The 16,533-nt window shown below is 37.8% G+C and overlaps 1 protein-coding gene across 1 annotated transcript in view; it reads right to left on the reverse strand.

Moving 5' to 3' along the window:
• RPS6KA5 (ribosomal protein S6 kinase A5) overlaps positions 1 to 16,533 on the reverse strand; it is a 177,802-nt gene that overhangs the window by 110,583 nt on the left and 50,686 nt on the right. Inside the window, exon 2 of the mRNA XM_025869468.2 lies at positions 14,679 to 14,750. Coding sequence (XP_025725253.1) covers positions 14,679 to 14,750 — 72 coding nt within the window. The remainder of the gene's footprint in view (positions 1 to 14,678; positions 14,751 to 16,533) is intronic.

Raw genomic sequence — 16,533 nt, forward strand, 5'->3', positions numbered from 1 at the left:
ACTTCCATCCTCAACCTGGTGAACACAGCTTTTGCGATGTCATCTGAACTGGTGATAAAAATATAACCCTTCTGGCTCAGACCAGTTGATTTCCAACTGCCCTTACAATTGGGAGAATCCTTAATATAATTATTATCTAGCTTCTACTTTCCTCTCTCCACCTTCTTAGCACCTCATTTAGCGGACTCCTTCAGACAGCTAACCTTTTCTGACTTCCTAGACTAGCACAACTCCTCTGATTTTACCTTCTCATGACACCACACATTCTTTGTCACAGAGATGATCAGAAACATGTCTGTTTCATACATAAAATCATACACTGTCTGATTTTACTCACTATCATTAGCAAGTAACTTGAGCTGCCACATCATGGAAACTCAAATAATACTGAGCGTGTGAAAAACAAATGAACAAACAAGTTAGTGCACAGGATTAGACCAAAGAATGAGCTCTGTGGTATAGAGCCAAATACCTTCTTCTCAGGTTAGTAATTTTGATCTGAAGTTGAAGCTGAGTCTTTAATGAAAGAAACCAGTAATGCAGATCTGCAGCACAGAGCCATACCCAGCCAGCTCCTTCCCTCTGGGGAAGGAACAATGAGCTTTCATGAAGCAATCCCCCCCCCTTTTTAAGATTTTATTTATTTATTCATAAGAGACAGAGAGAGAGAGAGGCAGAGGGAGAAGCAGGTTCCCCGCTGAGCAGGGAGCCTGATGCAGGACTCGATCCCAGGACCCAGGGATCATGACCTGAGCCGAAGGCAGACGCTTAACCATCTGAGCCACCCAGGCACTCTGAAGCAATCCCTTTTAATTTGGGTATTAAATATGATTCCTGGCAACATTCCCCGCTGAAAGTGAACTCAGGAAACTTAGATGTACCGTTCTAGAGCAGGAAAATGTCCGAACATAATGACATCCATATATGGCCACTGTTTTGTAATCTGCCACAACCACTTAAGAATGAATTACAATGCCTGGCCATATCCCTTTCTCATATATAATTTAACCTGGGGAAAGATTTCTGTCTTTCCACATGTGATACGTCCTGGGCACTGACCATGAGGCCACATGCCTTCCCTCCTTCTTCCCCTGTGGAACCTCATTCACCCCAAGACAGCAATGTCAGAAATGGAACCAAGCAAGAAATACACTCGTGGAATTCTGAATTTCACTTGTCCTGCTCTTGGAAACTGGTATCCTTGTCAATAGGAGAGTTGAGTGTACACAATGAGTAATGCTAGAGTGGTACATATGAAGCCCCGTAAAACTGCCATCATCAGTCTCAGAGAATTAGCTTCATTTCAGTGTTTAGTGCGGCACCATCAACCACAAAAAACACACACTCTCAGTGCAACAGTGAAACTGACTAACCACAATTTGGTACTTCTAAAGATTCATCTGAAACATCTGATTAATTAGACCTTAGAATCAAAAAGAAACATTACTGGGGTGCCTGGGTGTCTCATTCAGTTAAACATCCAAATCTTGGTTTCAGCTCAGGTCATGATCTCAGGGTCGTGAGATTGAGCCCTACGTCAGGCTCAGGTGCTGGGAGTGGAGCCCGCTTAAGATTCTCTCCCTCCCTCTGCCCCTTCCCCCTCTAAAAATAAAAGAAATAAAAAGAAACATTGTCCATCCCAGTAATTCTCTAAAATCTACCCTATGTGGACAGAGCAATAGAAAGCACCTCACTTGGACCATAGTAGCAGCTCAGTTCTACTCAGATACACATCAGTAAAATACAGTTTAATCCTATGTGTATCACTTTCTAAAGAGACCACCTAAAATACAATTATGTGTTTTCAATAATACCGCCACCTCTTTTGTCAAAGATGCTATTCTCATGATATGATTTAATGTTCACGATATAAGAACCATTCAATAACTTCAGCGCTTGTCACAAGTCTGCCTGAACAGGTTTTTTCCAAACAGTGGGCAGTGACCCACTAGGGGATGACAGTATCAATTTAATGGGTTCAAACAGCATTCTAAAAAACTAAAAGAGAACCAAATATACTACAAGTATTTCATGGAACCTGTGTTTTCTCTTTATATATGCATGTGCATGTGTACGTATATATGAATGTAAACACATCTGACCACATGGGAGGGGAAAAGAGGGTAGTGCAGAGCAATGGTCAGTACACAGACTGCCTGAGTTTGAGCCCTAGACACGTTATTTAGTAACTATATGACCTTGGGTAAAACAGTTAAGATAACAGTGTCTGGTGCCTGGGTGACTCGGCCAGTTGGATATCTGACCCTTGGTTTCCGCTCAGGTCATGACTGTGAGATTGAGCCTCATGGCAGGCTCTGTGCTCAGCGGGGAGTCAGCTTGAGATTCTCTCTCCCTCTCTCTCCCCTCCTACCCCCGCTTGTGCTCTTTCTCTTTCTCTCTAAAATAATAATTATAAAAAAAAGATAACAGTGTCTCAATTTCCTCACTAGGGATAGTAATAGTTCCTACGTTATAAGGTGTGGGGATTAAATAAATTAATACAAGCATCCTGGTAGATAACAAACACTATGTAAGTGTTAGTGGAAAAAAGTGTGTGTGTGTGTTTATATGTCTATATGCATAACATAAATACACATACTGAGTTGCAATACAAAATGTGCCTATTTCGTCCTATGGGTAATAATCGGAAGAGCTTGAAAGCCACTGTTCTAGATGAATTTATATGCCTTGCCTTTAAAAGGAAAATTATGGGGCACCTGGGTGGCTCAGTTGGTTAGGCATCTGCCTTCAGCTCAGGTCATGATCTCAGGGTCCTGGGACTGAGTCCCATGTCAGGCTCCCGGCTCAGTGGGGAGTCTGCTTCTCCCTCTCCTCTGCCCCTCCCCCGTTCCTGTTCTCTCTCTCGCAAATAAATAAAATCTTAAAAAAAGAGAGAAAAAAGAAAGAAAAAGAAAATCATGCAAGTCACAGAGTTTTCCCTTCATCCCTGCCTCTTAGTTACCTCAGAGGTAAATATAAGACTCAGTTACAACGCCTGTCTCACCCCAGATGTCTGTGACATCTACTCCACTTCCCTTTTATCTGGCTTTCACTCGGTTGTCGTCGTCGTCTCTTTTTCTAGGTTCTCTCTTTTTTATCTATCTTTGAAAATGCCCTTAAAGCTCTTTTTGAAAGCAGGTAAATTTCAAAACACATTAAAAATAAAATGCACTTGATTTTCATATTTATCAAACAAGCATTGTTTCCTAAATTCTCTTATACAACATATCTTAATTGTACACTCAATTCCAAATATTAAAAAAATACATACCTAGAAAACTAAGTATTTCAATATAATTTTAAAAGAAAAAAAGGAGAATTTGAGCCATTTAACACAACTATTTTTTTAAATTGGCCCCTGTTTTCATTTGTAAAATAAAAAACACCCAAAATTTCTAAAATTAACGAAGGTAGACAGACTAAAATAGATTATTCTTCTAAGCATGTAAGGAAAAGCTATGAATCCAAAACATGATTAAATAAATAGATGCTAAAAAGTAAGCAAGAGAGACATAGTGAAAGCATATGAAATCATAAGCAGTAATTTTTATAAAAAACACCAGGTGGGCCATTTGTTCGGGGCATAAACATTTATATCTTCTAGAAGATACATAATAAAGAGGATCTAGATGAGACAAAAAAAGCGTCAGCATTCTAGATTTAATCCAATTATAGTTTTTAAATTAACCAAGGCCATTTCACCCATTTGCTTAACTCCTTCAATGGTCAGAAACAGTAGTACAGCTGAATCAGGAACACAAATCAGTACATTTCCTCATGAATGGTGATAGCGTCGAAAAAAGACTTAGTATGTACAAAGGTTGAAAGTAAAAATAGTCACAGGATTAACTTTCTGGGGGTATCATTTATGCATATTCCATTAGTTTGAGTAATTAAAGACTAATTGTATAATAATCTTCTAGATCGGCACTTTGTATTCAGAGAAAGCACTACGACACTACATGCATTAAACCAGCTCATAATTGCATATATGTAAGTGGCTATGGCCAACTCCTGACTATCTCCATATGGATGACCCATTTAAACCACAGGCCATTTCTGACCCCTTGTGCCAAATGACTTGAAAACCAAAGATTCTGGTCCAACAGCAAAGAAGAAAAAGTTACAAAGGAAACCATGTCCAACTGTGAGGTCTAGACTTGGAAATGATTACCCATGGATGTGATTACCAGAGAATCTCACTAAAAGAAAAATACACAAAAACAAGTAAGTAAGAACAACTAAGAAGCACATTCATAAATTATTCTCTTTATACCTCAACAAACAAGCCATTTCCCTAGCTACACAGTTATGTCTTAATGACCAGTGTTAATGACCATCTGTAGTAAACGTGAGTTGTGCTCTGCCAGATCACACTTTTATAGGCCAGGGTACCCATACCCCAGCTGCTAGTAGCCCACAGTTGCCTCCTTCTGCCTCTGGAGAAAGGCCTAAGGTAGACCGAAGTCACAATCTCACCCGGGAGGGTACATTCCACCATTCCCTACCCCGCCCCCAGCCAAGCAGCCCACAGTCAATGACTACCATAGGCAGTCTTGCCTCACCACTTTGGCGCCAAAACTTCCCATGGGTTCAGGCTGAATCTAGACCCCAGCTTAGACCACATGCTGCTTAGATTCTTCCCCTGCTCCTTCTGCTTTCCTCACTCTCTCCTGAGAGCACTCCTCTCAGGCAATAAATCACATGCACCTAAATCCCTGTCCTGGGCTCTGCTTCTAGCAAACATGACCTAGGACAGCATCAGTAAAATAAATCAAATTGTATTTACACTAGGGAGACAATGTCAACCAACATCTTCATATGGAATCATTTTATGATTATGGCATAAAACACTACAAACATTTAACCTCTAAAATTTTCATGAACACCGTAGGTTTACATTGAAGCATAAGGCATAGTGGGTATATACAGATACAGATATAAACTTTTTTGAATAACAATTTTGACAATTTAATGAATACGTGCCTTGAAAATACGTATTTTAATAGGGATACTTTCCGAACACTTAAGAGAATAAAATGACAAATGATGACTATGTCATCATACTTCATAAAACAGTCTTCTGTATGATTTCAACCAAAGTTTTTCCCCTCTATCATTTCACCAGAAAGTTGCCTAGTGCGATTTCTAGCACCCTCTAGTGGCGAATTACCCAAGAGAAATAGAAGTGACTCCTTTAATAAATAAAATGTGTTTCTGAAAACCCTGCAGTAAAAATTAAAAATAAAAATAGAAAAGGCTGTCCCATCAGGAATGATTTTCACTGAGCCTGGGACAATGAGTAAAGAACTACCAGTCACCATTTCAAGGATGGCACTTAAGACTGAGGTAAGCAAACAAAAGGTAAATCTCTCTATTGGATAAATAAGTGTTTTCAGGGAACAGCTTGCAAGATCTGCTATTGATTAGATGTCAGGAAAAAAAAACCCCACAAGGCAAAGAAAAAGTGACCTTCTTATAAGGGCACCAGGGACTGAGGTAGGCACAAATGATTGTTGCTCATCAGACGTTCCTGGTGGCAAGGCATTGTGAATTCCTATACTCTGCCAGTACTCATTCCAAGGTTTCATAAGCCCAGGAATAATTCTATATTAAATGAAGACCAGATCCTTATTATTCAACTTGCAAGTCTGTATGTAATATATCTTTTTTTTTTAATGTTCACTACTCTATCCCCAGCACCCAAAACAGTACTTGCCTCTTGATAAATACATGTGAATGAATGAATCCCGAAAGCAATGGGAATGAACTGAAAGTTTTATTTTTTTTTTTTAAGATTTTATTTATTTGACAGAGAGAGATGGAACACAAGCTGGGGGAGTGGGAGAGGGAGAAGGAGGCTTCCCACTGAGCAGGGAGCCCGAGGTGGGGCTCAATCCCAGGACCCTGGGATCATGACCTGAGCCAAAGGCAGATGCTTAACGACTGAGCCACCCAAGCGCCCCTGAACTGAAAGTTTTAAACAGAGAAGTGACAGGTCTAATTTTGTACTTAAGATGGACCACTCCAGCTGCAGTGTGGAGAGTAGACGAGGAAGAATCAGCTGAAAACTGGGAGATCTGTGGTGGTTGTATTTCCTCTTGCTGGACATATTTTAGGCTTTACAGTAAAATATTTGTTAAGAAATAACATTCACTTACATATCAAGCTAATCTAACACCTTGGTAATGCATTATATTAGCTCATTTAGAAGCTGGGCTTCTTTCCCTTTCAGTTACATAAATAGCAGATGTTTATACAGCATTTACTATATGTTAGGCAATCTAAATATTTTATTACTCATTTTCTGTATATTATAGCATAAGACTGTCAACCTAAAGTACAAAAAGGGTGTTCAGAGGGGCAGCTGGGTGGTTCAATCAGTTAAGCAACCAACTCTTGATTTCGGCTTAGGTCGTGATCTCAGGGTCGTGAAATCTAACTCTGCATCAGGCTCCACGTGAGGCACGGAGCCTGCTTAAGATTCTCCCTCTCCCTCTGCCCCTCCCCTCAACCCCACCCACTCATGCACACATGCGGTTCTCTCTCAAAAAATAAAAAATAACTTCAGTTGAAATTACTCCCAGATATGCTAACAGAGTGAGTGACTATATGAAAAAACTAATTATCCCTATAAAGAAGTCCTAAATAATTTTGTTTTTCTAATTTAGGGTACAGCTTTACAGTAGAGTTTCCTATTCAATAAATAACCACAACTGATGGTTATCTAGCAACTGGCAATTCATATCCATTCTTTTATTAATCCTATAACAACATTGTGAGATAGGTATTAATGACTTATGTCAATAGGGACTTAGGCTCTCAGAGTTCAAGGGATTTTCAAGATTCAAACCTGAATCTTGTAATGGCATCCTGGATACCCAAGTACTTCACAATTATGAATGCACCAAAACTGGAAGATGAAATCAACTCAGCTGCACCCTTTATGGTTGGTTATATGGCAAAAATTATTTATTTATTTTTTTGGCATAATGACAAAAGATCTCCAAAGTACAGGATCATGTATAATGAACAAAGAAAATTCCAAAAGCTAAGACCATCATGTTCCACTAAGCATCAGAAATACTACGGCACACAATGGGTACACTTAAAGACTTTCTTCACCTATACTTGGACACATGTCCTAGAGAAAGCAAATGGTTAAAAGTAAAGCAGCAGAAAAGGAGAGAAATAAAGAGAATCAGTATTCTCACAAACAATCCAAAATTTCATCAGGAAACAAGACACAGTTGATTCTTGAACATGGGTTTGAACTACAAGGGTCCACTTATAAATGAATTTTTTTAAATACAGTACAATATTGTAAATGTATTTTCTCTCATATGATTTTCTTAACATTTCCTCTAGCTCACTTTATTGTTAAATACACAGTACATAATACATATAACACACAAAATATGTGCTAATTGATCATTTACATTACCAGTAAGGCTTCCAGTCAACAGGAGGGTATTAGTAGTTAAGTTTCTGGGGGTTCAAAAGTTATACCTGGGTTTTCAACTATGTGCACCCATCCCCCACATTTTTCAAGGGGCAAGTGTAATTCTAAAAGATGAACCAAAGCTATTTCCTGGACTTGGAAGTATCAATCTCAAAAATAATGCTAGAGATAAGAGCATGAAATATATACTCGTTAAACTATTATTATGCTTCATACTGTTATAAGCTATGGAGACGGGGCAGGGCAACAGAGATGGACAAATATATAGGGATGATCCCAAGAGCTTACAATCTAAAAGAAAAATAGCAAATATGAAGGAAAATTCAAAGAACCACTCAGTGCTGTGTTCTCTGCAAAGGACTTTCAGTGCCCCAATTCAGAGAATGAATCAATCTGAGCAGGATTTAGACAGGCAGAAGAGAAGAGCACTAGGATAATGGGAACAAGATAAGACAGAGCATCAGAATATGGGAAAAAGGATGCATAATTGTAGGGAGTAAAAGAAAATTAACCAGACTAGAAAGTAGATGGAATATCAGGGTAACTGGACAAAAAGAGACAAGAGAAAACAAAGCTAAGCCTGAAAGCAAGGATTTGGATTTGAATTAATTAACTGGAAAAAAAAGGCACTATAAATTCTAAATAGAATAGCACAATAATGTTGAATTTTAATGAGGACGCATACCATTTATAACAGAATATATGTAAAACGCATAAAATGGAAGAGAGAACTTGCAGAAAGGCAGAACAGTTAGGAAAACCTTAACAACAAACCATGTACAAGGTAATATGAGTGACGGCATTAGGAACAGAAAAGGTCAATCCAAGGGTCGTTTTGAAGGAAAAATTATAGGATTTTGTGAGAAACAAAAAATAAAAAGAGAAAAAAATAAAAAATTACTTCCAAGTTTCTATCTTAGGAAACTGATCAACAGATCAGTGACATACCAACAGAAACAAGACAACTGAAAAGAGAAATAAATCAAAGTCTGCGTAAAAGAGAGATTTTTATTTTATTTATTTTTAAAGATTTTATTTATTTATTTATTTGAGAGAGAGAGAGAGAGCATGCCCGCGAGTGGGAGGAGGAACAGAGGGAGAGGGAAAAAGCAGACTCTGCACTGAGCACAGAGCCCGATGTGGGGTGCGATCCCATGACCCTGAGACCATGACGAGCTGGAATCAAGAGTCCAATGCTCAACCAACTGAGCCACCAAGGCGCCCCAAAAGAGATTTTTAAATGAATATTACATGCATTTAAGTATGAGATCAAAAAGCAAATCTTTGATATTGTAATATTCCACAAAGTCTTCAAGATATTGGATGAATAGCATTTTATATAGTTCAAAATACATAAAAATTAATTCATCAGAAGAATTTTCAGTTTCACTTCCAAAGAAAACCTGGCATGACACATAAAGACATCTGATGAGGCTTTTCTATTATTCTAAGTAGTGCTGGAAAAAATTATCTTAAAAAGGTAATGAAACTGAAAGATTAGTGGTGAAATTTTTGAATAAAAATTGAGATTTTATTATATTCATAAGAAAAGTTTCCACCTACTCCATTTAGTCATCAAAAATGTGATTTTAAATACAGAAATACCTACAATGACATCTTAGTTATTCCATGTTCTCATAAGAGCAAGCACACTGTCAGCTGACAAAAGGAAAAGCAGTATCCACAGCTAACAATAGACCAATAATATGACAGTGAAAAAGCATGAAATGAAAATGCCAAGGTAAAACATTACTAACATCACCTTTGCAAAACTGTCTTAAGGACCTGCAATCACACCACTCAAAAAGCTGAGGCAGATAACAGGACAAAGTATTAATTGTGTTGAAAGAAAGTATACACCAGGTTTGATTTTATAAATTTGATATTAAAAATCTTACATGTTTGAAACTGGCCTCTAATTTTTCTCCCTCATATTCGCTTAGTGGTTTTTGGAATCAAAGTTATACTAGCCTCATGCAATGAACTGGAAAGAAGAATCTCACTTTTTCTATTCTCTGAAAGAGTTTGTGGAAGGTTAGAATTATCTATGTCTTGAATGTTTGGCAGAACTCATTCTTAAAACTCTTATCAAGAGCTGTCCTATTTTACTTACCAATTTCTTTAACAGTTATAGGATACTAAGGTTTTCTATTCTTTTTTCAATTGGTTTGGAAATTTACACATTTCAAGATTTGTGAGCATGTTAAAGTTTGAGGAATAGTACCTCAGAACACTAATTCCTATCACCTCCCAAACTGTATGCTATTTTTGTCCAATAATTCAGTTTCCTTTTTTTAACCCCACGATTTCAACATTACAACTATGGTTTTTTAGATTTTCTTTACCCACCAAACCTTTTTGCATTTCAGAAACTCTCCTGAGGTTACTTTCCTTGTCCCTACATGGAGATCTGTTAGAAATTCTTCCAGTGAGGATGTGTTGGTGGAAAACACACTCAGCTTCTGTGTGTCCGAAAAATAGTTTTGTTGGGTATAAAATTCTAAATTGACAGGTATTTTCTCTGGGAATTCTGCAGGTATTCTTCTTCTGTTCCAAGGCTTTCATGGTTGCTGCTAAAAAGGCATCTGTTTGCCTGATCACTGCTCTTCCTTCATAAATAAGTCTTTTCACTCCAGCTGCTTTTAGGGTATCTCTCCTACTCTGGTGCTCATCCCCTTCTCTATGATGTATCATGTAAAACTTTCCATTTATTTGTCTGCTTGGAAATTGTTCTGTTTCTTCAATCTGTGAATTCATATTTTCAATCAATCTTAGTAAATTCTCAGCTACTACCCCTCCTCTATTAGCTCCTTCTGGGATTCTGATTAGACAAATTTATATCTTCCCTCTGTCCTCTATGTCTTCATCTCTCTTTTATAAATGCCATCTCATTTTTCTCCATTTTGTATTCTGCCTATTTTCCTCAAATCCATCTCTCAATTTGCTAATTCTCTTTAGCTAGATCTCATCTGCTAGTAAACCATCTACTGAGTTTATAATTTGCATTATTTTTCACTTTTAGAAGTACTATTGGTTCTCTTTCAAATCTGTCCAGTCATTTTGTAGTATGTCTTTTTTCCTGAATATTACCATCAAAGTTCTGTTTAATTTTAAAAACCATATAAACATATGTATCATATTTCATACCTAATAATTCCAACAGTCTGGTGACTTGCTTCTTGGATGCTTGTGATCATTCGCAATTAAGATCATGTCTATAAAACTTTCTTCAGTTCTTTATGGTCTAGGTAACAGTTCATTCTTTCAAAGAGGACTTACATTTGCTTTTCCTAGGCACCTGGGAATACTACCAACTTGGTACTACTGTAAACTAAATTCTTACCTATTTTTTGTTCTTTGGGATCATACAAATGTGTACAAATTCAAGCTGCAAACCTGCACAATGCCTGGCTTTTGTTGTGAATGCTCAGGGAAGGCTTCTGTTTATTTTTTTTATTCTCTTCACCCAGAGCCAATGCTGAGGCAGGAAAATTTCCTCTGCGGCTCCCTCTGCAGGCTGGATTTTCTCACTTAGTCTTTTGCTAAGCAGTAGCCTTCTCTACCTCTTGGGAGCCTTAGATGGTATCTCTCATACCAAGCATAAAAATGGGAAATCCAAAGAACTAGCTCACAATTTACTGGTAGATTTCCCCAGAATAACCTCTGCCTTCAGGGAGCTTATATAGTCTCTAGATTCCTGCTCCCACTTTCTTTTTGGATTCCAAGGATTTTCCTTATTCTTACCAGCTGACCTAGACCATAGAGTAGACTTTCTTTAAAGGCATTTTATCCAGCACTTTAGGAGTTTAAAAATGAGGGGGATTTTTCAGGATATGCAAGCTGTCATCTTATCAGAAAGAGAACATACACTGCCTTTCTGTTTCTACTTATGTATTTGGAATATACTGCCAAATATAAAATTGACAGATCAAGGAACAGAATTAGTTTCATGGCTTTTGCTACATGTTATAAAATTCAGTGATGAAAATTAATTAATATCACATTTTAACAGTGGCTTGAGAAGATTTGTAGATTCCATGTCTATTTTGCTTCAGAAAAGTTATCTAATAATATTAAATGAAAGTTTTTTGGTTTTGATGATATCTGGAATAAAACATGATCTTAGTCTGATCTGTATAACTTATCTTCTAAAAGAACAGCTACAATGTTGGTAAGGATATAGAGATACTGAAACCCTCACACACTGCTGGTGGGAATGTAAAGTGGTGTGGCGACCTTAGAAAAAGTCTAGTAGTGGGGCGCCTGGGTGGCTCAGTCGTTAAACATCTGCCTTCAGCTCGGGTCATGATCCCAGGGTGCTGGGATCGAGCCCCATATCGGGCTCCCTGCTCTGCGGGAAGCCTGCTTCTCCCTTTCCCACTCCCCCTGCTTGTGTTCTCTCTCTTGCTGTGTATCTCTCTGTCAAATAAATAAATAAAATCTTTAAAAAAAAAAAAAGTCTAGTAGTTCCTCAAGAAGTTAAACATAGAATTATCATTTGAAATGGCAATTCACTAATATATACCCAAGAGAAATTAAAACTTATGTTCACCCAAAAACTCATACATGAACACTCAGAGCAGCATTGTTCATAATAGCTAAAATGGAGAAACAACCCAGCAACTGATAAATGGATAAACAAAATGTGGTATGTCCATACAGTGGGATATTATTAAGCCATAAAAAGAAAAGAAGCAGTGATCCATGCTACAACATGGATGAATCTAGAAAACCTTATGCTAAGTGAGAGAAGCCAGACACAAAAGACAACCAATTACATGATTCAATTACATGAAATACCCAGAATAGGTCAATCAAAAGATAGAGAAAGTAGGTTAGTGGTTGTTTAGAGCTGGGAGGATGGTGATCTTGGGAGGTAGTAAAGGGTTCACAGTTTCTTTCTGAGGTAAGGAAAATGTTCTAAAATTGGTTGTGGTGATGGTTGCATAACTCTGTAAATATACTAAAACCACTGATTTGTACACTTTAAATGGATGAACAATAAGGCATGTGATTACACTGCAATAGGGCTATCAGAATAAAAACCATGCAGATAAAACAAATTCTGTGGCTATAACATAAATTGACCTGAAAACCCTTTGACAAAATGGCACAAGCACTATTTCCAAGGAAATCCAGTCACCATACAATTGTGACCCCTTTTCTCCTTTGAGTTGATACTGCCTTTGAAAGAGGAAGCAAACGTAAGGATAAAAGACATGATTTTGGTATTCTGAAAGCATGATTTCTTAGTGATATGGTAGGATGAGGCTAGTTTGCTTTAAAAATACATCTTTACAAATGATCTGAAGGAGAGAATGCACAGTAAAATCTCCCAAGCTGACAATTATACGATACTCTTCCTGACAATAAGACACTTAGTTGATGAAAATAAATCATAGGGTTTATTCGCTGGCAGCTGTAGAAGCTGGCTCTACACAATATGCTAAACTACTCAGGAAAATTATGAAGAGCTTGTATGGCAAGGCCCGAGGCATAAAGGCTCAACACCAAATGACCTAAAGACAAATTACATATACATGAGTATGGGAGGGCAGTGCCTGGGACTGATTTTGGAAGCCCAGGAGAAAGGATTTTTCTCCTGCTAGAAGGCTTGGCCCTTCGGAAAGTATGGGCAGATACGCTCATATGAACAGCGGCAATCCCTCCTGTCAGGGGCTGGGAATCCAGGAAGGTAAAGGGGCCCCTGAGAGTGTGAAGCTAAACTCTAGTGGGGAAGAGGAATGGTCTATCCTTTGAGGTTCTCTCCCCACTTCCAGGAAAGAGACAATAGACCTGCTGAGGATAGGGGAAAAAAAAAAAAAGAATTAAAATCCTCCTTTTCACTTCTACCTGGAGGATGGAAAATAAGAGTCTCAAGTTCTCACTGCGGTGTAACTGCAGAACAACACATTCCAGAGGGAGAGCAGAGGAGAGGAGGTGCACTCCTGGCAAGACGAGCTACGATTGGGCCTGTTGCCAAATCAAAGTGTGGGGTGCCTTGTGCACGAATCATTTAGGATCTCAGAACAGTGACAGCAGAGCATTACACCTAACATGGGGCTCTTCTGAGTGTGGGGATGGCTGCAACTGCACGGGCCATACACCCAGGAGGCCCTGACTCTTGAGCAGCAAGAACAGCAGTAGCAAAAACTCAGGAGGCACAGAAGAAAACCAAGATCATCTAAAATCCTAACACCTGAGACTGATACCATTTTGGTGTATATTCCAGAGAATTTCATATATACACATAGACTGTTGGCCCTGGAACAACATAGGTTTGAACTGCACGGGTCCACATATACATGGAATTTTTTGGGTAAATACAGTACAGGACTGCAAATATATTTTCTACTTCTTATTATTTCTTAATAACATTTTCTTTTCTCTAGCTTTCTTTATTGTACAAATACAGTATAGAATACATACAACATACAAAATATGTAATTGACTGTTTATGTTATCGGGAAGGCTCCCAGTCAACAGGACGCTATTAGTAGTTAAGTTCTGGGGGAATCAAAAGTTACCCACAGACTTCCAAGGGTGCAGGGGATTGGTGCCCATAACCCCCTGTATTGTTCAAGGGTCAAGTGTACATGGAGACATTGATTCATACCATTTTTTATTTCACAGAAATGGTATAGTGTACATTCTCTTCTGTAGCCTTTTTTTTAAAGCTTATTACAGTATGGAGAACTTTCAAAAATGTTAAATACAGATCATTTCAATCCAATTGTATAGATTATAGAACATAAAGATCCATGTTCCACTTAACCAAACGCATATTGTTAAGGTTTCTGAAGGGTCTTGGGTTTTTCATTATCAAACATGATGACCACTGGATATGAATAAAGTGGAATGAGGACTGAATGAGTTAAATCAGTATAAAGTATTTCACAGAGTACTTGGCAAGTCACAAGCTCTCTATAAATGTTAGTGATTTTAGTATTGTGTCCTATGTAAAGACTGAACTAATTTTACATTCCCAACAGCAGGGTAAAAGAAATTGGTTTTCCTAAATCTTTGCCAATTCTTCCAAATTTTCCCTTTTGTATTTCTTCTATGAATCATTCGTTCGTGTTCTTTGACAGTTCTCCTATTGGATTTCTTATGCTTTTTAAATTTTTAACCGATTTCCGTATTAAGGATATGAGTCCTTTGTCAGAAGAATAACAAACACTTTTTTTTGGCTTAGAAAAAAATTTTTAAGACTTACCTCCAGTTCCTAGGACCTTGAGGAGCTCAAAATTTTCAATCCCCACCTTCTCTGCATGTCCTGTTAAATTAGCTAAAAAAAGAAAGAGAAAAAAGAAATAATTAAGGGGATCAGTAACAGGAGGGGGCCCATGGAGGCTTCTGAAATACCAGCAATGTTTTATTACTTGACCTGGGTGGTTAAGCCAGGGTTCACTTTATAATTATTTGTTAAACCATACAGCTATGTTTTGTGCAATTTTCTGTATATTATATATTATAGGCAAACTTTTTTAGAATTTAGTAGCTATATCATTTGTACCTGAAGTTAACATAAAAATAAAGTGTTAATAGACTCACTACTGATCAAGATAATCTGAAAATAAACACAAATTCCAATATATAGCTAGATATGCAGTACAAAGAAAACGGGACAGATTTAGACAACATAATCATTAGTTAACAAATATTTATTGAGTGTCCACTAAATATCATCCCCAGCATCTAAGGTGGGTTCTACTCCCATTTCTTTCTTCCTTTTTTTTTTTTTTTTAAGATTTTATTTATTTATTTCACAGAGAGATAGAGAGCACAAGTAGGCAGAGAGGCAGGCAGAGGCAGGCAGAGGGAGGAGAAGCAGGCTCCCCGCTGAGCAGGGAGCCCAATGCGGAACTCAATCCCAGGACCCTGGGATCATGACCTGAGCCAAAGGCAGCGACTTAACTGACTGAGCCACCCAGGCGCCCCCCTTTTTTTTTTTTTAAAGATTTATTTTATTTGTTTATCTTAGAGAGAGAGAGAGCACGAGCAGAAGGAGAGGCAGAGGGAGAGGATCTCAAGCCCATGCTGAGCGCAGAGCCCAATGTGGGGCTCAATCTCACAGCCCTGAGATTATGACCTGAGCCAAAATCAAGAGTCAGACGCTCAACCGACTGAGCCACCCAGGCGCCCCTCTACTCCCATTTCTGCCACTAAGCACCTGCACATGATTTAGCCTGCATTAGTCATTTAACTATAGTGTCTCAGTTCCCTCATCTCTGAAATGAAAGCACTAGTCTCAATAAATTCTAAGATCTCTGCCAGCTCTAAAATTTGTTTTAAAAAGTATAAACTCTTTAAAAACATATTCTATCCTAAATAAACAAAATTAGGATATCGTATGAAGGAGTATTTTCCCAAGTATATTCCTTTGATTCTGGTCCTATACTACATGATGTTAACAGATGTTATATTTGGGAGGAAAACATGCTTTCAAGCCAAAAAAACTTGAAATGGTTGGCTTAAACAAAGTTAATCGGGTTTCTTTACTGCTGAACTTCACAGATGAAAATCTGTATGTGACTCTTCAAAACTGAGATACGTTTTTGTCAAATTTATTGGATCCCAAAAGTATTTTTTATGGTAATACCTATAATATAATGTGAACCAGCATTCTGTAGATGTGGTTAAGGCAGGCTTGGCCCAAATCCTAGTTTTACCACTTAAAAGCCATGTGACCTTACACAAATTACTTAACTTTTCTTTGTCTCCGGTACCCTCTAGTGTAAAATGAGGATAATAAAAATACCTACCCTCAAAGCATACTGATGTCTACAATTTGCTTTGAAATGCATTAAAAAAATAAGATGGATTAATGGATGAATATAGGTATGGATAGATATGTGATAAGCAAATAGATAAAATGTTTATTACAGAATCTAGATAGTGAGTGTAAGAGTGTTCAACATGTCATTCTTCCAAATTCTCCGTATATTTGAAAATGTCCATAATAAAATGGCATAAAATAAAATAATACCATAGGGTTGTGATGAGGATTCAGTGAGTTAAATTCATACAGAGCTTGCTATATGCCATAGCATTATTGTAAGCGTTTGTAA

This window comes from Callorhinus ursinus, unplaced genomic scaffold (genome assembly GCF_003265705.2).
Source record: "Callorhinus ursinus isolate GAN/ISIS: 27379988/994484 unplaced genomic scaffold, GSC_fseal_2.0 scaffold8, whole genome shotgun sequence".
Taxonomy (NCBI): Eukaryota; Metazoa; Chordata; class Mammalia; order Carnivora; family Otariidae; genus Callorhinus; species Callorhinus ursinus.